The sequence below is a fragment of the Carcharhinus amblyrhynchos genome, chromosome 18, assembly GCF_965287045.1.
Source record: "Carcharhinus amblyrhynchos chromosome 18, sCarAmb.v2.hapA, whole genome shotgun sequence".
Taxonomy (NCBI): domain Eukaryota; kingdom Metazoa; phylum Chordata; class Chondrichthyes; order Carcharhiniformes; family Carcharhinidae; genus Carcharhinus; species Carcharhinus amblyrhynchos.
The window spans coordinates 13,173,433-13,197,797 of record NC_137341.1 but is presented as its reverse complement, the minus strand read 5'-3'; the positions used below and the strand labels follow the sequence as shown (position 1 = coordinate 13,197,797).

At 39.2% G+C, this 24,365-nt stretch overlaps 1 protein-coding gene across 1 annotated transcript in view; it reads left to right on the top strand.

Moving 5' to 3' along the window:
- foxk1 (forkhead box K1) overlaps positions 1-11,189 on the top strand; it is a 100,509-nt gene extending 89,320 nt beyond the window's left edge. Inside the window, exons 6-9 of the mRNA XM_080206399.1 lie at positions 1,932-2,101; positions 3,363-3,632; positions 3,969-4,196; positions 5,502-11,189. Coding sequence (XP_080062525.1) covers positions 1,932-2,101; positions 3,363-3,632; positions 3,969-4,196; positions 5,502-5,713 — 880 coding nt within the window. The 3' untranslated portion in view covers positions 5,714-11,189. The remainder of the gene's footprint in view (positions 1-1,931; positions 2,102-3,362; positions 3,633-3,968; positions 4,197-5,501) is intronic.
- Positions 11,190-24,365: the final 13,176 nt, after the last annotated feature.

Below are 24,365 nucleotides of genomic sequence, written 5' to 3'. Positions count from 1 at the left end.
TGTCAATCCATGACTCTTCTAACTCTGCCGAGTTTCCTCTTAAATTGATTATGATATTATGCTTTCAATAGTGCAGATGCTTTAAAAGTGGACCAAGTGGACCATTTTACTTTGATAATCACTTAATAATAATTCCTTTATTATTAACATGTACTGAACCAATCAACCAAGCTCTCATTAGCATTGGCTTAGCAACAGTTGCAGTTTTTCTCCACTTTAGATAGAAAGAAGTTTGTGACATCAACCCAAGAATCAAGATTTAGCAAAGTAGTCTGGAAGATCAAATCTCTTTTTCTAATTTTAAAATACTGATGAGAGATCTTCTTGTCCTCCACAAACTTCAAAATGCTACTTCTACGCCTTTTCCATTTTTTGAAGAAAGTTAATTTTATTTATATAACACAAGCAGGCTTCAGTTAACACTGCAATCCGCCTGTTTGGGTACGCTGAGGGAGAATTTTGCATGGCCAGTGCACCTAACCAGCACGTCTTTTAGACCGTGGGAGGAAACCAGACGCAGACGCGAGAAGAACGTGTGGACTTCACACAGTGACCCAAGTTGGGAATTGAACCCAGGTCCCTGGCGTTGTGAGGCAGCAATGCTAACATCATGTTGTCTTTGCTGGTAGCATGATGAATTGATGTCTTTAATCAGTCTTTGAGTAAATCCCTAGGTAGAATTCCCTCCACCTCCCCTGCAGCATGTTTTCTGGCAGTGGAGCAGCGTTGCTATTGGCTGGCGGCGGGATCTGTCATCCCACCGATAGCATTTTGCATTGTTCGTTAGCCATGCTGTCAAGGAACCTGCCGCAGGGGGTGGCCATCGGCAGAACCGGAAGATCTAGCTGGCGGGAAGGGCCGGAAAATTCAGCCCCCTGTTTTGTATCGTATTTTGATTGGATAGTTCTTGGGTCTTTGACATTTTGGCGATAAATGCAAGAGGAGTTGTTTCATTTTCAACTTATGGTATTGAAGTTCTTTCTACCATTGCATTCCTCAGAAATCAAATACACGAGTACATTCCTAAATATTAGAGTTCTAGTATACTGTACCAAAGAGGGTAATTTTCCAAACCTCGCAGAATCTGATTCAACAGTAGTACGGATCAATGAATTGAGCTTGCAGTCTACTTTGAGATGTTCTAAATTCTCCATCAAACGATACAGCACAAGGCGCAGAGCCTTAGCGTTTATCTGAATTATACTAAACTTACCTCTATGAATGGGCATCTGTGTCATGTTCGAGATGAGACATTAGTGAACTCTCAACACAAAAACTGAATATTGAATGGGTCGTGTGTACATTAATTAGTAAGTTAATGGTTCTATTTAAACTGCCATGGGCAAAGTTGAGAGTCGTGAAGTTTAATTTGTAATACAATATAATGCCTTTTCCAAATGCACCTAACGACTTGACTTCCAAAACATAGCTCATTTTGACGTTTGTCTCTAAAATAAACTTTGATATTAAAAATAATGAATTATTAAAATGCTACCTAGATTTGGTATTTTACACTACGTTTCCTCAGTGGCTTAAAAACTAAGTGAAGTTGACAAAAGTGTTGGAATGTGGTTTGTCTTTTTCATTTTTCTTTCTGACCTTCAATTTGGGGTGGGTTAACAATGTCATCGATATATTGTTTTCTCTGCTATGCAGCTACAGGCTGTATTAAGTATTGGTATAGGCTGGCTTTTAATGTAGGAGGGATTGCAGGCAATTCTGATGACTTCAGTTTACAAGTAATTGGGACATGCACTGTCTCTACCCGTCCCCTCAGCTGGTCAGAGGTCTTTGGTATGTACGTGGGGTATTAATTTCATTCTGCTTGATTTCTACACACACTTACATATCCACCTTTTGTATACCTTCTCTTGGAGAGAATTTGGTGTTGGGTGAACTGTTTTCTTAAAAAATATGTGTTAACATTTCAGGAGTGCCCCTGCGTCTCCCAGTCATCCAGGTCTTCTCTCTCCTCACTCGAGTGGGCTGCAGACTCCTGAATGTTTATCTCGTGAAGGTTCCCCTATCTCTCATGACCATGATTTTACAAGCTCCAAGCTGGCATCGGTGCCAGAGGTTCGTTACTCTCAAAGTGCACCAGGTAACCATACGCTTTTACATGGGAGAATGTTTCACAGGTACTCCTGGTTTTGTGACATAACACACACAACTGTTCTGTGTCTGACTATATTTGACTATGAATGAAAGTAAGGGGGTACACAGTTGTATGGTAGTCAAGGTTCTCGCCATTTTAAATAAGTTGAATGTAGTGCACTCAGGTTGAGTCTTTGTATTTTGTCCCCACTCTTTCTATCTCTCTCTTTGTTCGATTTTCATGTGCTGCTCTTTCTTCTGTACATTTATTATACAAGGCTTGTCCAATCTTTTCATGTCACGCCCTTGGCATGTGCTACCCTGCCCAGCCCTTCCCTCCCACACAGGCCAGCAGCCTCTTCCCCTCTGCTGTGCCAGTGGCTCTGTGCTTTCCAGTCAGGCCTCAGCACTCTGTACCCAGCCGCACTCCTCAGCACAATCACCACTGCTGGTGTTTACAAATGCGGGAGAGGAAAGTTCAGTAATTGGAGAAGCAACACTTGCAGAATCCTCCCCTCCAATTTACCTGTCTGACAGGCATTTTAAAAATTGATTCTGAGAATGGCTTTGGGGACCAAACTGGTTGGTCACGTGTGTATTATACCACAACCTAGTCAACCATAAGAAGGGAAATAAAAGTTGTTTCAGGATAAATTGGCTATTTTCTTAGCCCTTGTTGTGGATAAAGCAGCTAGCTTCTACATGCTTTTCTTAACAGCTTGCAAAACATCATGGGCTTGAACCATTGTCCTGCAATTCTGTGATGCACTGTATTGATCCAATAGTGTTCTACACTATTTAAGTATAACCACAGGAGGTTGCAAACAGTCTAATTCAGCTTGAAGCAATGACCGAGGAGTAAGATGGATCTGGTGGCCAGGGGATGGAGTTTGTGACTTAGGCGGAAGGCAATGGCTTTGCCTTTCCCGAAGATTAGTTGGAGGAGATTCCAGCTCCTGCAGGACTGGACGTTGGAGAAACAACCTGACAATACAGAGGCAGTGGAGGGGTTGCGAGAGATGGTGATGAGGTAGAATTGGGAGTCACCAAAGTAATAAATTAATATTTTGATTCTGATCTTTGAATCTCAGCTCCCAAGGACATTTACTGATATTAAGTGTTATTATGGGAGAATTGGAGTGTGGTTTTACACTCTAATGTAATAGGAATCGGCATGTTACTTCTGCGCTTGCAAGGCGAGGTTGACTATGATTTGTTCTGTTGGAAAGTTGTGCTTGTATCTGCTAACTGTCGTATTTCCTTTCCAGGCTCTCCAGTTAGTGGCCAACCTGTTATAATGGCAGTTCCGCCCCAACCACCTGGTGTTGTAGCAAAATCTGTGGCTTATATGCCTACCTCCCTAATAACTTCCCAACAATCTACTGGACATGCCATTCATGTGCTTCAACAGGCTCCCACTGTAACCATGGTGAGGGTGCTAACAACATCGGCCAATTCCTCTAATGGCTACATCCTAACCAGTCAGGGCCATATTGGAAGTGGACAGGTCATACATGACGGTTCCAGTGACCAGAAAGGTAAATAATTATATTCTGTTGACCAGTTTTTCTTTAAATCTGTACTTATGCACATTTGTTGTTCTTAAACAGTTGCACTTTGTCAGGTTTTGACACACTTTTGTCTTTTTTGCTATTAAAAATCCAGTATTCTCATTTTTGGTGAAATTTTAAACTTGTCACACTGTAATTACAGACTGTATAATGGTAGCCCTGTCGTGACCTTGTGCCATCTATAGTAATTCTATCATTCAAAAGACCACTGTGATTGTAAAATTCACCATTGCACGTTGCAGAATTTGAACACATGATATATATTGGAATGGGGATGATCTTTTGTTTCATCTGTATCTGCAGGAGTCCTCGATGATAAATCTCTTGTGACCTTTACAAATGTACCTACTGGCAGTCGAGTGATTCAGACGGTTAGCAGTCAAATGTCCCAACATGTACCTGGACAGATGGTCACTATCCTCCAACAGACGCCCGCAACTTCAATGGGACAGCATCAACTTCCAGTGAAGACTATAACTCAGAATGGCAAACATGCTGTTCCTGTGACAAGCCTTCAAGGAAATACTTATGGTAGGTGATTGTGGTAGCCTGGGCTTTGTTTATAAGGTCCAATATGAAGCTTTTATTAACAACCTGGGGAGTAGCATAGTGGTTCCTTCACTGGACTAGCAATCCAAAGGCTTGTATTTGAAGATGGCAGATGGTGAATTCAAATCCCACTAATTAAGTAAACGAGAAATGAAAAAATCTCAGATCAGGAAAGTTGTCTGTGTAATTACCAGACTGTGGTAAAATTCCAACAGGTTCATTTAATGTTCTTTTGGGGAAAGAAATTCTTCTTATCCTTATCCACCCTACCTGGATTGCATGTGACCCCAGACCCACAGCAGTCTGGTTGATGCTTTACTGCCCTGTGAGATGACTCAGCAAGTACCCAGTTGTATTGTGATGGGCAATAAGTGCTGACTTTCCCAATAATGCCAACATTCCATGAATTCATAAAAGCAAAACTGACTTTGGATAAGATGATAACATCTAAATGGGCAGCAATTTTTTTATAATCCCCATACTCTTGCTGGCTAAATGACTGAAGTTGGCAAAGATTCTTTATCTTTGTCACTGATTGTTATTCACTTTTTCTGACAAATTGTTAAAATATGAGTGGTGACTGAACTGTATCCTCAAGTCCCAAGGCTGCAGAGAAGAGTGAATTGTGGCATTCCAGATGCTTGACCTCCATTGAGATCAGCTGACTCATTGTCCTGTAAAACATCCACGAGCTTCATTCAAATGCCCGCGTTTTGAAATCTGGTTCTCAAATTCTATTTTACAAAATCAAATTGCATTTGCAGTCACGCTGTGGAGAAAACATCAATTGCGACCCATGAATGTGCATTTTGTTCAAAACTTGCTTTTATAGACAACCTTGAGCAGTATTTTATGCCAGTGTAATGCCCAACTGCATTAGATTAGTGGGTTGCTTTTTAAATTTAATTGGAATGCATTCTGAATTGGAGTTTTTCTGACTGGGATTTGAACTTGCCTGCCCCCACCCTCTCAGACAGGAGCAAAATAGTTCAGTGGAGCGCTCCACAGGGAAGGAAAAGCTGTCTGGATTAATCCTGGTTCTAAATACGCAATTCCTACCAACTGATCACAGGGCATCATTGATGGTGGCTCTAGTGAAGATGGAAGTTCAGACCTGGCTGTCAACCATCTGAAAAGGGCAGTGCAGTGTAACTTTGAGGAGAATCTTTCTGTATGTGCAGGACATTTGCCCTCATCAGTCATGAAGGGATCTTCAGAGGTTTCAAATTTTAATAAAACCTGTAGAATGAAAACACATTTTAATTATAATTTTCTTCACCTCCTCAGCTATAACTAATCCACTACAGATCCTGGCTGCACAGGCTACATCTTCTTCCCCTGTAGTTGTGAGCAAGCATCTTGTCACAGAACCTCAACATTCAGCTATGTCCCTAGGTGAGCCTGAGGCCAAGCGGCCTAAGATGGAAGAGTCAACTGGATCAGGCTCGGGTCTTGCTGTGATCACATCAACTCCACAGATGCAGGGTGCCAGTGAATAAAGAAAACAGGAATCGAGGAAACCAATTACAGTGGTGAAGATATACTTGTGTGTTCCACAGGAAAAAAAACAGAATTCCAAGGTGCCAAACTGATGGGAGAGAAGATTAATAAAAACCAAGCCTACCTTGAACTGAAGCACTCGTTTTTAATGAGGAAATGAGACCGCTGATTGTAGGATTAAGGGTGGCTGAGGTGGAGAAGGCAGCCATCTCCATAATTCAGGCTTTGTTGGTGTTTTACAAGCCTTAATTTAAAAAAAAATGTTATAAAGGATTAGTGGGAGGGAAGCAGATGAGATGACTTGAGTTCCTCTTGATACAACAGGTGGGATATTGCCAAGAACCTATCTTGGTGATGCAGGGAGAGTACTCAGTGTGCTAACCTATGTACTTAATTACTACAAACCATATGGGTACTGCTGACCTGCCGTTTCTAGTGCACATGGTCATTCCAGAAGAACAGAGAATTAAATAGTTTTGATGTCTATCGATACTGCCCAGATCATGGTGGAGACATTTCATACTCTCGCCCAGTGCCACTAAATTCAGCCAGTTTTCTCTTTGCGTATTGCACTTTGCTATGCAGCATTCCCCCACAGTGTGGCTGATCTGGGGAAGACCACACAGAACTCATTAATACCAGGTAGCTTGGGTGGGTGGGTGGGAGTATGGATTGCAGGAGCTCCCACATGGGAATTAAAATGGGAATTGATAAAAGCAAAACAGGACAAATAATATTGTTAAAGCCAGCTTCTTTTGATGTTGGTGTCCCTTGCTTAATCTCAATAACGGAGAGATACAACCCTTATCCAAGGATTGTCAAGCTATATTGATTTCTGTGCTAAAATTTATTTTTCTTAAAGGTGCCTGCTGGCTCCAAACTTTTAAAATAGAAAGTTATGCCTCACTTAATTACCTCATCCAGTTTGACCGCAGTGTTTTTTTTCAAACAGTGCAGTAGCGAATTAGCAATAGTTTTGCCCACAATTGACTAGCAGAACAACATTTAAACTGACAGTGCTGTAATTTGAATCAGTGAGGACAGGTCTATCCCTAACCTTTGACCTTTTTTTTTGAAACTAGCAACATTTCTTGAGCTGAACACGGCGAGCTATCGAGGAGTATTTTTTAAAAATGAAATTGCAATTATAGCAAGTTTTGGCTATTGGATTCAGTTTAAACCCAGAATCAGATTTGATGATGCACGAATAATTGAGATTTTTTGCTGGAATTAACCTCCCAGGGTACATCACTTTAGGAATACAAGTTGTATGTTCCTGTTCTAAACAAACAAACAAACATATTTGCAAATAACTTAAAGAATAGATACAACAAATTGAATCAGATCCAGTTGATCACAATGAGATCTGCTTGGCACACAATATTAGTTCTGTATTTCAGAACCATTAATAGAAATCTATAATTCGCACAAGCTCATCTATTAATTTATGGGCCGTAAGATTGTGGTGTGCCACTAAATTTTGTTTTATACTTCTGAAAGTTGCAATTTAGCAGTAGTAGTTTCCTTTGAATCTACACAAGTGTAATTACATCTCAGATATGTACTTGGCCCATTGTGTGCCTCATTCTTGACTAGAACTTGGTAGACTTGTGTGTTGGATGCACGGAAAAGCATGATCACTTTTGACGTATACAGTTGATGGAAAAAGGAATGTGGGAGGCATGCACTATGACTGACACAAGTTAAATACTGATGATTTTTTGAGAGACTGGAGTTTTATTGAGAGTAGCTATGCTAATATTCCTTGCACCACTATGCACATCCCAATACTGCAGGAATAAAATATGAAGCTCTGTTTTGTAGAAATTGAGCTTTCTGACGATTAGTCATTCTAACTTTTGTTAATTTTGAGATAAATTGCATGGTTTTCATCTGCATCACCAACAAAGGGCACATAAACATATCAGTAAAGCAAGCACACACAGTTGAAACTAAAATGATGACGACGTCAGTTTGGTCAGAGGTTTATATGAATGCAAAATGTTTTAGAAACTAGTAGCTGGAGTAGGCTATTCGGCCCTTGAACCTGCTCTGCCATTCGTTATGGTCATGGCTGATCATTAAATTCAAAGGACATCTCGGTTGGTCAAGTGAATGTTCAGAAAAGCATTGGTTGTCCCAGTGGCTCAAATGTGGGGATGCGATAGTTTGACAAAGGTTAATGATAGATGCATTGGAAAGCTGTTAAGATGTGTGTCCTTTAAAAGTTGAGAGCCTGTTGCATCATTTACTGGTATATGCAAGGGTTTGTCATGCAATAAAATGCAGTATCTATTTATGTATTAAACTGTTTTAACAGTTTTCCACTGTATGTATCATAAATTTTAAATATTAGTGGGCCTTCTAGAATTTCTCCTCTTTAGTCAGAATATCATAGACCCTGTAGAATGATAACAGCCATGGATGTGAAAAGAGTATTGAAGCTTATGCCCTTCAGAACCCCCCCTCCCTCATCATCCTCTGCATTTTGAACAGCCTCAATATTTTTATTACCTGACAGATAATTTCAAACATTTATTTTTCGAAAAGTGTTTTTATCTGGTAATTGATTTAAGTGTACTTGGGAGTAATACCCCTCTAAATTATCTGGTCCTATTTTTTGGCTTACTTTTAAGTGATAATTTGAAGTTTCAGAGCACTGAACCAAAAGGATTTGATTTGGTGAGGATGGCGATTCAAAACTCATTGGTCTTTCTATATATCTTAGCTTCCTCGTGAACCTGAAATATGAAAACATAAAGGGTAACTAGTCCATTAGGTTTGTGTTTTTTTTAAAGTGTAATGTAAAATCAGAGCCCCACAAAATAAACTTTAAACATTGTAGAATAACTAGCTGATATCCATAGTCACTCAAAGAAATGTGCATATCATTTGTGATGGACTTTAAACTGAAAATGAGGTGACTGATGGAAAGAATGCTGTCTGCCTTATACTGGGACAGAGCAGAAATGATCCAGATGTTTCTCCCCAGTGTTCATTTTTTTGCTTATTCACAAGAGCATCTGACAGATCGTGACCAGAAGCCCATCAAAGGAGAATGTAGAACAGTACAGACCCTTCAGCCCTCAATGTCCAAGCTATGTCCAAACCCAAGACCAAGCTATCCCACTCCCTATCTTTCTGGTGTGTTCTATGTGCCTATCCAATAACCACTTGAAAGTTCCTAAAGTGTCTGACTCCACTGTCACAACAGGCAGTGCATTCCACACCCCAACCACTGAGTAAAGAACCTACCTCAGACATCCCTCCTATATCTCCCACCATATACCTTATAGTTATGCCCCCTCGTAACAGCTCCATCCACCCGAAGAGAGCTCTAAGCTTAATATCACAACCATTTCTATGCCAGTCCTTGTTCCTTTCTGTATTCCTTGCAGTGCTACACACAGCATGCATGTTGTTCCAAATAGACAGCAACTTAGTTTGTACTCGTATGCAATTGGATTTTTTACATTTGACAACAAATTTGCTGCTGCTGTGAAAATATATGGACAGAAAGCGAATGGCAGTGTTTGACTTTGGACAGTAAAGTAGGTTGTCAACACAACTTGTCTGGTGAGGGCATTGACAGTCTTAATCAGACTTGGAAAGGCATTTTTTTTCTTCTGGCACACGCCATATGCACACAGCCACATTGCCTCAGTTATGAAGTGAAGCAAATTTCAAACTTATAAATTTGCAATGATCAGCAATCTCTAAGCAAATCTGCTGTATTCTTTCAGTGCAGCGTAGTCACTGTTGTTGGCAACTTTTCCCAATCCTGACCATATTACTGTCCCAACATTTGGCGCAGTCATCCTGCACCTTGTAAAGGAATTTACTAAAGGTCTATTTATTTACCCTGCAAAGTATGCAACAGGTGGAAATATACAATGAGAAATTGTACATTGACCATTTTACTTGCTGTTAATTATCAACTAACAAAGTATGATTTACATAAATTTTGCTGTACCTGTGTTTGCAGTCAGGCCAAGCTGGAATACCCATTTTTAAAAAACATAAGCACTATAATTTGAAATTACCACGTTGTGTTGCAACTTTACATTTTCTATAACTAAACATTTAAAAGCTGCTCCACAATCGCACTGCAAAGGTCACCCCCAAAATATGTTGAAATACAGAACCTGGTATTGCAAAACATGGGGAAGATGAGATGTAAAATAAATCCCAATTCATCAAAGATATTTTTTTAAAAATTCGTATTCTAATTTATAATGTGGGTTTTAAACTTCAAATCCAGTATTGGCACTTTTATACCTTGTGGATGAGTTTCAATGGAATAGAATAATTTTAAAATACCACACAGGGCTACATTTTTGTCGTCATGTAAACAGTTAGATTCTACATGTGAGATGAGGCCTGTATGTATCTTTGAATAAACTGGTAAAAGAGATAGTAGTCTCATGTAGCATCTATTTCATCTCCATGAAGGGCCAGTATCATACAGTAGATAAAATGTTATTTTTTTTTAAATTGTGTTCAGATTGTCCTGTTGTAAAACATTAATGGGGTGAGATTCTCCAATCTCATTTGTCTCAGTCTCGCTGCCAGTGAGAATGGAGAATTTGGCGCTCAGCCAAATCTCCATTCACCGCAGTGACACTGGAGAATCCCAGCTGTCAATGAAGTCAAAGGTTTTCAGCATTATTTTAATGATCCAAAGAATCCAGAAGTGCACAATGTAAGGAAAGGAAGAATTGTATGTTTTGAATCTGAATTTCTGACTATTTCTTTGATTCTGTCTGACGTAAGTTAATAGCCTCCTGGCACCATCAGTTGTCTTCGCCATCAAAACCTTTAGATGAGTCAGCCCTAAATATCAGTGATCCCCAAAGTCAAGTCATTATTTTTGTGAGAAGACAGATTAATTTGTGAAGAGAAGCTGAGTTAACATTTCGTGTGTGACCCTTCTACAGAAGTGTTCTGTGCAAGGGTCAAATGAACTCGAAACATTAACTATGTTTCTCCCTCCACAGATGCTGCCAGACGTCCTGAGTTTATCCAACATTTTCTGTTTTCATTTCAGATTTCCGGCACCCTCAGTATATTGCTATTAGATTAATTTATGAAACTGGGTATAGTTTTTTTTTCATTTAATATGACATTTCTGATCTGAATTGGAACAATGGGCTGAATATCCACTCCAACTCCGTGCCTATCTGCTTCCAGCTGTGTGTCGATGGTTGGAGGATGGTCCTGCAGTGGCAAAGCCTCTGACTGACTATTACAGGTCAACAGATGTGCAGAATGCCTATGTTGGGATATTCCCACTCCTTGATCATCAGTCAGAACCCAACACTGCTGATAAATGTATGTCTGGTCTTACCAGGCATACCACTGACAGTGAAGGTGGAATTGAGGCCAAACCTTCCAAGAGATGTCCAAGTTTTGAGGAGTGTGGTGGTGAGTAGAGAGTAGTTCTACCCTCGCATTTCTTCTCCTTGCTTCTTCCCCCCCCCCCCACCGTTGCAAACCAATACTAACAGTTTGTTCTCCTTTACAAATGTCAACACCACTACCACCACCACACCACTTAGTCGGTACACAGTTTCTGTGCCCACCGCACCTCTTAGTCACATCACCACTTCCCCTCCTTCCAGGAGATTTTCAGGGTTGTGGAATGCAATCAAGATAGAACTGAAATTTAATAAGTGACCTGAATTTATTTGAAAACACAGCTGCAAGCTCCAAGGCTAGGTTTTCCTGTCCCGCAGCTCCCTGTCCGAATTCAACGGACCTTTGACTTGTCCATCAAATTTTCCATCCCGCTCACGAGGATTCCCATTGCAGCTAAGACTGGAAAATCCTGACCGTAGTCTTTTCAATATTGATTGAATTTTGTCCAATTTAATGAAGTATGATAAACTGACAGTTTGACTCATGTTGGAAAATTGTCTTAAAATTAGTAAGTACCACAAATTCCAGAAGGTTGTGAGTGTGCGTTGGAGACATTACAAGCATAGCATCTTGTTAAGTTTTAAAACTGGTCACTTTACAACAAAATATGGCAGCTCATGCAGTATTAACATTGAGGTTAAACAGCTTGGTCAGGATAAAAATTTTAATGTTGATAGATGAGCTTTGGCATGTGTAAAAATGGTAAACTTTTAATGATCCGCTGTTATTAGTCTGCTGTGCTTTTCCCATATGTCGATGTATTCTGTAATACAGCATTTTTATGCAAGTAGTTGGTGTTCCTTTTTTCTAGTTTCTAACATGACCAATGGATAAATGAAAGGAAACGTTTGCAACCAAGTACTTTTGATGCCTAGTATTTCCTAGTACTGCTGTCAAGTAGTCATGTATTGCCAGCAGGCAATGTTGACAGAAGGAGTGCTACTGGTACTTATGGTGGACAATTGCAATCCCACAACAAAGCAATATCTCAGGAATACCTCATCTATGGTGAGGAAAACAGAATGGAGCAATGAGCTTGTGTGTAAATTATCCAAACTATGCCTTTTTTTTAGAGTGTTGAATTTAAATTAATAGAAACAAGCTAAATGCTGCTACAAGAAAGGTACAACATGGACAATCTGTAAAGGGGCGGGGGCACTTCTCCTTATCCTGTCTTCTAGGTAGATTTAACCTGCTATAATAGATCAATCATTCACAGCACGCTTAGAGTAAAAATGGGACATGAGAATGGGGGGAATTTTATCTGGTACAATTTTTTTGGATTCTGTAGTAATAACTTTGTTAATTTAGAAATAAAAACAGTAAATGATGGAAATACAATTTCACTTCTGAAAATAGGCAAGGTAACTTTCAGTAATGTGGACTCTTTGTTCTAGTTTGATCAACTTTGGGTTCTTTATTGTAGCAAAATGCTGACAATTGGGATAAAATAGCTTTATAACAAGGGATACGTTAGCAGAAATGTGTAAATTAAAATTGTTTTTTAAATGCACCTTTGCATAGGAGACTCTAGTATCTTGGATGCCTGGTATTCATCAGACCAAGGATAATGTCCAGTTGAGTAGTGCAGTGACCATTTATTTTCTTATTTGAAAATGCAAACAAATTAAATGTTACACTTGATTAATCAATTATGAGGCCTTTCGCTCCATGAAATAAGACTATACTTGCTTCATCCTACGGGATTCAATTTATAATGAATATGTGACACTTTAAGGAAAGTCAGACTATTTGATGTTTTTCTACATGATTTCAGTTTTATTTTTAAATCAATTTCGTATTATTTGAAAATTTAGTAGGAACCTGTCAAGGTTTAAAGCTGCAATTTTAAAATTGTGTAACTTTTTTTGATAGAATATAATCTAATTATACAAGTTTTAAGGATATTAGAACACAGGCAAAGTATCATTTTTCAAAATGCTAGGTAGTATAGAGATTGCCATCCACAGGGGTCCAGGAGTAACCTGCATCAAACTAATCTGTCAAAATTCTGGTCACTGAAACTGTTTTGTGATTTCTTAACTGTATATTTTATAATATGCCATGACATAATCTATTTTTCTCCCTGCATGGGACCCCTGTGGAGCATTTAATATCTCATAATCTGTGGAATGGTGGATAAATCTTTGAATAATCTTTTTTCATAGTATTTTTCTAATAAAACACAAAATTTGCATTTCACTTTTGAAGCAAAATAAAATGTAATAGTGAATAGAAGTTCCTTTATGTAGTTGATCATGGGTGTGTAAAACGGAAAAGTATCAGATTGATTTCAATACTGACTTCACTCACTTTTCCTTCAATATTAAAAGCAAAAAGCTGTCTAAATAGAGCTTAGATAAGGTGATGTTTTTCTAATGAGGCTGTGCTTTTCGCAAGGCACCAAGAGAATGGAATAATTTGAATGCTGCAATACAATATCCAGTTGCATTTGACCTCAGTTTGTCAGGTGGATTGACCAGGCTAAATTAGTGTTGGGGGACTAGCTATGGTAAATATATGGGGATAGGGCCTGGGGCGGGATTGTGGTCAGTGCAGACTCGTTGGGCCGAATGACCACCTTTTGATTCTATGAATAAGGCAAGAGTAGGAAGCGCACAGGAAAGTAGTCTCCAGTCTTGTAATTTCTCCCGGTTCTGCTGCTTGTATTTTTGCTGCTTTTTAATGGTCATTTCTGATCGGCTGCTTGGTTTTAAGAACACAAACAGAAATTATTGCGCGGGATACAGAAAAGGTGTGAGATCTTTATTTGTGTGTGTGTGTGTGTGGGAGAGAGTGCGGTTACAACCGTGTCGGCTGTGGGCGCAACTTCACTCACATTTGAATCCATAAATTGTTGATTGAAAGTCTGATGGCATGCCTTGTTCCTGAGTTTATTGATTGATTGCTGGATTGAGTATCCAGTTTAAAATTTAAATCCACCTTCCTCAGTATTGTGATGGAACGTAATCCTTGTCATAGTTTTTTTTAACCTTCAAAGAAGTTTCTACTTATTTACAACTTCAAGTGAAGGTTTGCACATCAATAATTTGTATTTTGCTAGCTGCTGCATTGATGGATTCTTCAAGCTACTACATGACAATGTTGTGAAGGTGGTTAGAATGTGATGTTAACCCTTAATGTACTAATGTGATCAAGAGGTGGATTTATTTTGTGCACTATATTTTAAAAAAGTTTACAATTTTGTTTGCCATAGGACAGGAAATTCCCCCTCCCGCCCTCCCATACCAAATTTTATGGAAGATCAACTTTCATGAATGAACCACATTCCTGAGCTGTTCTCTTTTAAAACTAGCCGTTTCTTCATAGAATCCCTACAGTACAGAAAGAGGCCATTTCAGCCCATTGAGTCTGCACCGACCACAATCTCACCCACCCATATCCCTACATGTTTTACCATTAATCCCTCTAACCTATACATCTCAGGACACTATGGACAATTTTTTTAGCATGGCCAATCAACCTAACCTGCACATCTTTGGACTGTGGGAAGAAACCCATGCAGACACGAAAATGTGCAAACTCCACAGCAGTTTTGGTTTGCTGTTTTAGCTGTGGGAGATCTTTTAAAAAAAGAAAAAAATTTTGGGAAGCAAGTTAGGACAGAGCGTGCTGCTGGTTTAATTTGCACCTTTAGTAACAAAGAAGATTTGTTGCAGCTAATCCCACAGGCCACCTCTTCAGAGTGTTACTGCTCTAACCAGCATAACCACATGCTGTATTCTACCTCTCAATCTCTTTTGTCAGTGCTATACGTTATTATTTGCTGACAAGATTGCTGGACCATCTACTGAAGTTTCCAGCTTCTCTGTAGTTAACTGTCACAATCTTAAGAGGAGTCGAGTCTGGGAGGTGGGTGGGTGTTTGGAAAATTGGGACTTAACTGATACAGCCCTATCTCCAACTCATGTCTAAGGCTGCAGTATTGCTAAATTTGTCTGGCCTTATTCTTTGTCATGGTGACTCATTCTCTCACCGCCCGCCCCCCAACCTCACCCCAAAAATACAAACCACACTTTTTATCACACTCTTGCTCAAGGACAACAGTTGAATTATTATCTTTCCTCAAATAATTGAGAAAACTGGATGAAAGCATGTGATCAAGTTCAGTTGTAGTGAAGTAAAACAATGGAATAAAGTTGAGAACTGTGCAGCAGGACAGATCACATCTAAAAAGAGAGGAAAGAGGAGTCAGTGTTTTGGGCAGAGCCTCTGGGTTTTGAACTGAAAATTTACAATCGTGGCAGATTGTTTGTATGAGTGGACTGAAATGAACAACCTATGCTGGAAGTTACAACGTAAAGAATTGAGAAGCCAAGTGGCCTCAACTAACCGCAAAATGCCTCCTTACAAGTAACTCAGTATGGTAGCTATATTTTAACCTTGTGGTTAAATGCAATGTGATCATTGCTTTAGCAGATACTTTACTATCTCTCCCTCCCACCTCCCCGACAATAAATGATTCACATTTTTGGCAGTTCATATCAAATTTGGAAAATTTATTTCTGTTTAAACAAAATTCCCTCACGTTGTCAAATCGGAATGAACAGAGCACAGTTTATCATCTTCCTCTTCTCTAACCACACCAGAAAGAATGGTAACTGCGTTGAAGACTGTTTCAGTATAGCTGCTATAAGGAATTGAAAGGAACATCCAGAATATTCATTGCGCTCATATCCAACATTATAATTGTCATTTGAAACATAATGAATGTCAGCATTGATACATTGCACATTCCTAAAAGCATGAACCTGTTGCAAATACTCAACAGGCCCAAATCAGTGTCTGATTTGTTTTCCACCAAAAGTGGGACTTCTGGCTCTCCTAATGATTTAAGTACGTGAATGAGCATTTCCATGTAAAACATCATCCAGATCACTGTTTTAGTGACCTGGACTGAGAAGTATGTGCAAGAATGTATGTCATGTTGGGTGATAGCTGGACCAAGTTTCCCTGAGGTTACCACGTTGTAAAGTTACACACTAGTGATTGCCATCTTGACTTGTGCATGAAGCATGCCCACTTAGGCTAGTGGACAGCAGCCAAAACCTGTGGAAGCATATGAGTTAGTGCCTTCAGGAAAAGAGCAGAGGAAATGGGTGTGGATAATATCACTGATACAACCCACATGGGAGGGACGAAGTGGTCTGGTTATGTGTAGTAAAGTGCACTCTTGCTCCCTTTTTGAAACCATGTATGATGTTGCTGCACACAGCAACCAAGGCAATACCTCTTTCATGAGGTAGAATATTGGGGATGAATGTAGTGGTTCAATATGTGAAAAGGCCTTCTACGTGTCAAAAAATTCTTAAATTTCTACAGTAAATATTTAATGAGCTAGAGTATGTGAATTTCTTCCTCAGTTTGGATTGTGTAATAGTATTTCTTTTTCGGGGTGTGTTTTTCATTGCTAATATCCCCAAGTTTGTATGATGCAGGACCACATCAAATGTTGGCTTTACTTGCATAATGGGAAACATCTAAGCAGTCCTGAAGTCATCAGATCTTTGAGCTTATGGTATCAGGACTGCGTTGGCTCAAATTTGGCAGCAAGGGTTTTGTCCCTAGATCACAATATTGGATCCTAGTGATTTCTCATTTCTTCTGGCTATGTCCAAAGACCTCTGTGCAGTGACACTCTGCTTCCCTTTCCCATTCATTTATTGAGGAAGCACATTCCCAATTATGCTTTCTATGTAAAGGGCTTGTGCAAGTAATTCACAAAATGTTATGTTAACTTGTATGGACTGAATATTTTGAACTGTTTTAGATTTTACTCCCTTCACTGCAATCCTTTTTTTAAAAAAAACAATGAGGAACATTGGTAGCCTTCAGCACTGATGGTTTTTGCTTCCATGGCACCTCAAGGTGTGGGACTGTGATATTGTATGCAACAAAGCAGCATTAAAATGGATTACAACCACCTGCAAATGAATGGTCAGTGCAGGGTAGACACTACTGGCTGTCACAGAAGCCCACAAAAGCCAGTTCGGCACTTATTCATCAGCAATGGAATCGTGTTTAAATTCAAGATACAAAAGGATTTATGAACTTGACAAGTCAACTTAAAACTGTTTGTTTCCATTGATATATTTGTATTTTATTCTGGATGTTTGTTTAATCAGGCTAAAGAAAGTGGAGCCATACTGCTTTTTGTTATTAACAGCAATCTGAATGTGATTTTAATGTAATGAGAGATGCTGATGATGGGCTAAGATTGAAAGTTTTTTATTTTTAAAAAAACCACGCACTCTTTTTGTGTTTCTTCATTTCTGTTCATGGTTATCCACATTATGAAAAATGGCTGCCAGAGCTGCAGGGGAGGTCCTGGGGGTTCCCTTCAGCATCAGTTTTTAATGACTATTAAAATATGCATTAAAGACTACTTCTACCTGCTTGTTTGCTTTCCTTGTTGTGACATCCAGCTGTTTTGAAATTCCAGATTCGAGGTGGCTGCTTCAGAATTAATAGATGACCTAGTTGCAATGAGGAATGTTAAATGTCTTGAACTCTACAACAGAATGTCCTTGAAAGTTGATAATGTAAAAAAAAAGCACAGGTTAATAAGGGGAGATGGTGGTGTATAACATAATATGGCATTGATTAACTGTGGCAATATCATGTGTAGGAATCTAGCCAGTGGTTCAATTATAGTTAACTTCAAAAAGCTTACCACAAAATGAGTGATGGATTGTGGGACTAATGGAAGGTAAGTGTTCCTGATAAAGTTGTAGAATGTTTTAAAAAAGAAAATGATGCAAAATAATGCTGTGTGATTGGAGTTGTGATACACTGCTCAGAGATTGAGGTTAGCATACTTGCTGTGGGATGTCTACTGCATTGATTCATCCAAAGCTGTTCATGTCATCATAAAGGTGGCAGTATCAGTGCATCAAGGCAATGTCATTGTAATTGCTTCAAATATATTGCTATGCTAAACGTGGCTTATTTTTAAATTATTATTTAATTTATTTATTTATTAGTTGAAAATTGTGCTGTGATCCACAATCACCAAAGAAACTGTTTCTATTCTGGGCCTGTAATTGATGTGTAGGACCTCTAGCTGAAATCAAGTTGACGGACATGGTTTGTCCTTTCCAAGTTCTGTAAACTCTGGTTCAGATGTTCTTTGCATTGTTGCCCTTTTCTGTCTTATTTCATTGCCCCTCATCCAAATGTTTCTTTAAGTTGAAATATTTTCTTAAACTTCAAAAAGCACACAGAGTGATAATACATTTTTACTTGTAATTTAGTTATAACAATCTTCGATGAATTGATCTCAATTTAAAGAGTATTAATTTGCAACCAATATTGTTTCATATAGAATTTTTCCAGACTCCAGTATTGCATTCTATTTGCTTTGAATTTTTTCTTGAACTATGCACACCTGCTGAAGTAAATTGAACCACTTCCGAATGTAAACTTGAACTATGGAGTAGGATGTTGCATTTTACTGCTTTTCTCCAAATATAGTTTAAACAAAACATGGCTAGAATTCTCCAACCTCACCAGTGGCTGGGATTTTCCAGTCCTGCTGCAGTGAATGGAAATTTGGTTGAGTGCTAATCTCCATTCCCGCTGGCAGTGATTCGGATATCCATAAAGGTAAGTAGTCATTACCATTGTGTTATATAATCATATTCTGGATTTTACACGGCAGCACTGAGCATCTATAAGATTTATCTGAATTGCACTGAAGAATAAAAAAAATTTCCTAATGTTTGAAAGTCAAAATTTGAATCACATAATTACTTTTACCCCCTTTTTAGCAGTGTTTTCAGCCTGTATGAAAAACAGGTGGAATTCTCTGACCTAGCCTGCAGCTGGGATTCTCCAGTCCCGCTGCTGTGAATGGAGTTTTGGCCAAATTCTTCATTCTTGCTGGCAGAGATGGCAGATTGCACATTAGCAAATTCTGGCCTTTGTTTTTTGGTTGTTCAAAGTACCAATTCCCAACAACTTTTCTGACAGATAGTATTCGTTGGTGCATGAAAGAAATTATTGGAACCGAAGATTAGGAAAATTACTTCAGTCACCTACTCTCTTGGACTGATGATGAGCAGAGTGTATGGGAAATGATTCCTTATTGACCATCCAATATTTTCCCACCGTCAGTTGGGTGTCTTGTATCTCCTTGCAGCAAGCTATGTCTACGAGTTCTTGTAACTGGTGATCAGGAAACAGTTTGGAAGAGATCAACCAAAAGAGAATATGAAGTTACTCATTTATTAACTTCTTTTCTCTTAGAATAGAAAATATTTGCTGTTCCGGTCACTTAATATTTTTGTTTATAATGAATGTTAGTTTGTTCACAACTTGAATGTTATTTAGCAGAGTTGCTGTTTGAGCTCCTTCACAAGGTGGCTTGTCTACAATGAATGCAATGAAAACATAAGCTTAAAAACCCTCAAAAGACAGTAGAAGGAGCAGCAACACGAAATGATATGCATCTTTGAACTAGCTTTGAGTCTTATTGTATATTCTATTTCAATTGAAATATATTCCTTCTTTCTTCATGCACGTACAATAATTTTAAAATTACAAAAAAGTAAAGGATATCAGTATGTTTTGCTGCTTTTTATTATACTCCAGAAATTTCATTTCAAAACTCCTGTCTGCTGTGGCATATTATTAGTCAAAATAGTTTAATGGCAATGTTAATGTACCAAAGTTCATTGAAAAGTCTTCTACAAGTTTTGGCCACAGCAGTCTTAAAACTTTCAAGTCCATCATAGCCTCCAGAATTCCTACCTTAGTTGGCTGAGTGCAGGTTCTGACATAAATGAAGCTGCCAAATGCAGGACTAATATTATTGAGTGTTTAAGCTTGCAATGGACACAAATATTTTAGTGACCAAAGATGGAATTATATTGACTATTTGACATACTGTTGATTGAGATTCATGTTATTGTTATTTATTACTGTTTGTCCACTGATTGCTGAGGAAGAAGTTTTAGTCAACCTCAATGTAATGAAGGTTCCCATTCAAACTGACTTTTCCCAGGTCTTGTCTGAAGCTTTGTGAATACTTTTAAAGGGAGTTCAAACCTCTTGGGAGGGAAAATATCCCTGAAATGTTCTGTTATTGCAAAGTTAGGGCAGCACACAGTGGCACATTTGTTAGCACTGTTGCCTCACAGTACCAAGAGCACGGGTTCAATTCTGGCCTTGGGTGACCAGTTTGGAGTTTGCACATTCTCTCTGTGTCTGTGTGGGTTTCCTCCCACGTTCCAAAGAAGTCTGGGTTAGGTGGATTAGCCGTGCTAAATTGCCCCTTGGTGTCAGGGGATTAGCAGGGAAAAATACATGGGGTTATGGGAGTAGGGCCTGGGTGGGATTTTTGTTGGTGCAGGCTTGATAGGTCGAATGGCCTCCTGCTGCACTACAGGGATTCTGTGATCCGAGAGTTTCAATGATCAAGATGCTACACTGGCCCCAAGATTGATTTTAATTAGCTAATCTCAATCAGCTGTGTGGAGGAGGGAAAGAACTAAATTGCATTCTTCTGATTTGGTGCAGCTCTTGATAGTGTATTATTCTCCTAGATTGAATTTGCTGTTTTAAATTGAATGTTTAAATGTGCGTGAAGGGGAGGCAATTTGGCTGAGATACCAGAGGATCCCCTTTAGTTCTGGGCAAGCAAATTGGAGTGGTGAGGATGGGGAGAATTCTGTTATAATAAGGCTTCATTGTGATGAGAAATTACCAAATATTTTGATAAATGTGATGCAACGGGAAGAACATGCAGATCCCACACAGTGACAAAAGCCAGGAATTGAACCTGGGTTCCTGGTGCTATGAGGCAGCAGTGCCACCATGCAGCCCTTTTTGATTTTGCTCATGATCATACTGACAAAGAAATAATGACTGTTCCTGGTTGCTCTGAGGATATTGAGCCAAACCAATGGAGGAGTGGAATGGAGTCACACATAGACCAGACTGGGTAAGGATGGCAGGTTTCTTTCCCTACTGAGTACTAATAAACCAGTGGGTTTTAATGGCATTCTGGCCCCTCTTGGGGTCATTTTCTAGCACTAGTCCACAAATACCAAGATAGGATTTGACCTTAAATACCATAACTATTAGACTACCAGAACCATGAGAGTCCACATTCTCGTGAGCCCTTGTGTGAAGGGTTTTTCCAACTTGTTTTACTTCCAGTTTCTCCTTCCAACCTATCCTGTGCATTTCTTTCTTTATTTCAAACCCAAATTGCACTGTGTACATCAAGTTTCCAATGAAAATTATTCATATAATCACAAATGTAAAATCCTCCATTCACCTGCCTGAGTAAGGAGCACAACTGAACTTTGATGGCAAAAAAGATAGAATTCATTATGTTTGAGGAGTATATCAGTCTCATTTTTATTAATATAGCTGAAAAATGGGTTTACCGCAACAATAAGTATTTTAATGAGTGCCTTGTTCATCACCTGTAAGTAACCCGATCTAAAACTATTGAACCCATTTACTATATTCTTTGGTATGAAAAATACTTAATTTACTTTGCAAATATTTTATATGCCTTCTACTGCCTGTGCACCTAAGCAAATGTGCACAATTGAAGAGTTTTCATTAACCATTGCACTCCGTATAATGTTGCATGCCATCCTGGGCCTGTATCTATGACCCGTGCCAATGAAATGAATGCTAAACTAGTATAAAAGATTGGGGAATGCAATCGCTTTTGGCATAAACTCTGCACCAACTCCCCAATCCAAAGTCAGGTAACATACTCTCTGGCATCAGAGGCTATAAAGTTTTTTAACATGTTTTTCCTTATAATTCAGATAATTTGACAAAGATTTGTTCCTGGTAAATCAATGGGCGTTTACCCAGTGTATCCCCCATAAATTAGGATTCTTAATGAGATTTGAGCAGTGTTCTTCCAAAAGCTATAGTGGTACAGAACTTGAATGTTGCTGAAGCTTCTTGTCTTGTACTCATCAGGGGTTTAAAAAAAAAAGCAAGAATGTCAAATTTCAAACTGCATGTTCCTTCAATTGTTCACTATAAGCAAACCCCTAAACCCAGCTTGCAGGTGCAGCAGGTGGTCAGGAAGGCGAATGGGATGCTGGCCTTCATCGCGAGGGGGATTGAATATAAAAGTAGGGAGGTCTTGCTGCAGCTGTATAGGGCATTGGTGAGGCCGCAGCTGGAGTACTGTGTGCAGTTTTGGGCGCCGCACCAGCGCAAGGATATTTTGGCCCTGGAGGGAGTGCAGAGGAGGTTTACTAGGCTGATACCGGAGTTGAGGGGATTGAGCTATGAGGAGAGGCTGAATAAACTAGGCTTGTACTCGTTAGAGTTTAGAAGAATGAGGGGAGATCTCATTGAGACGTATAAGATGATGAATGGGATGGATAGGATAGAGGTGGAGAGACTCTTCCCGCTCAAAAAAGACAGATGGACTAGGGGGCACAGCCTCAAGATAAAGGGGAGGCGGTTTAGAACGGAGTTGAGGAGGAACTTCTTCACTCAAAGGGTGGTGAATCTCTGGAATTCTCTGCCCGTTGAAGTGGTGGAGGCTGCCTCGCTAAATATTTTTAAGAAGCGGGTTGATGGGTTCTTGATAAGAGAGGGGATTAAGGGTTATGGGGAGAGGGCGGGAAAGTGGAACTGAGCCACAACAGATCAGCCATGATCTTATTGAATGGCGGGGCAGGCTCGAAGGGCTAGATGGCCTACTCCTGCTCCTATTTCTTATGTTCTTAAAGTACAGATCCTATATGAACAGCCTGCTGAACTGAAAACTAAACGTCATCTATTAAATGTGGTGATTGACCTGAATAATCCTGCATGTGCTAATAGTTATACTAACAGCAAATTTATGATAATCACTTGCGCTCACAATGTGGTTCATTTACACTTGCTAGAAATTGCATACATTCTTACACATGACCCATTCTTTGCAAACAAAAGGAATTCGTTTGTCATTTGCGTCTTTTGAGTTACCTGGGAGTTTGGGGAAACAACAGTTGTTATTGCTTTCTCCATGGCAACGCCTAATTTGGTTGGTAAGACAGCTCCAATCAGCAACCTAGTTTCCTTCAGTATAAATTGTAATCATTTGAAATTTGGCACGTTTCCGTTTGTCCTGATGTGCAAGATGAAGAGCTTCAGAGACGCATCTCTTTAGCAAAATTCAGTTTTACATTCTGTACTACTTCTGATTAGGCCTACTATTAGCATTTAGGGTCATTTCACATACACACCCCTAAAATCCCTTCTATTTAGAAATTCAACATCCAGAGTTGGTCATGAAACTTTTAAGAGACTGAAGTACTAAGTGGAAAAGATTGAAACTCAATTGCTGATTGACAAGAACTACTGACCTTTGTCAGTAGCAAATCCTAAATAAAGATTGCTGTTGTGCTCCAATATGCTCGGAAATAGATACATTGAAGCAAAATCTATGTCCAGATTTTGCAGTTGGTGCCAATCTAATGGCACTGGTCATTCATTTATATTTGTCAACAGACTTCCTATAAAAATTTACACTGGAAATTGCTATGATTAGAGTGCTAAAATGACACAGGACTTGAAGGATTTATCAGACCTGCATAAACATGTCAAGCAACTGAATATCCTTGATCAATAGATTGAATAAATCTTACTGTGGCATTCAGAATCTGAACTAGGGCATGCAAGTTATTCAATATCAAATCATATGCAGAAAACATAATAGAGCAGAAAGAAAGGTGATCGGAGAAAGATGGACTCTTTTTGAAAAATGTTAAATTCTGAAAAATCAAGAATTAAAATCTAAAAATGATACTTTCTAAAAATGAAAATTTCATTTTCAGTGTCAAAGTGACTGCCTGGCAGTAATTAAGATGTCATTAAATTTTTTTTATAGTGGAATGGACAAGCCTTAACCAGGCTTTTGGTATATTTTGTGGCTATCAATCCCACACACAGCTTCAAATGTTGTTCCAAGCGTTTTGGTACAGTCAGAGATCCAGGCATAGCAAAGCTTCTAGGTTGTTTTTCAGTGCATTGGGGAGTTTTATTTGGAGCTGGTGTACTTGGTCGCCGCCTTTGTCCCTTCCGACACAGTGCTTAGCCAGTTCCCCGAGCAGGCGCACGGCGGTCTGGACCTCCCGGGAGCTGAGGTGCTGCGCTTGTTGTAATGGGCCAGGCAGGTAGCAGGGTAACTTGAACAGCAATTTCCTGATTCCTGCGTTTGCACTGATGTACGGTCTGATTTAC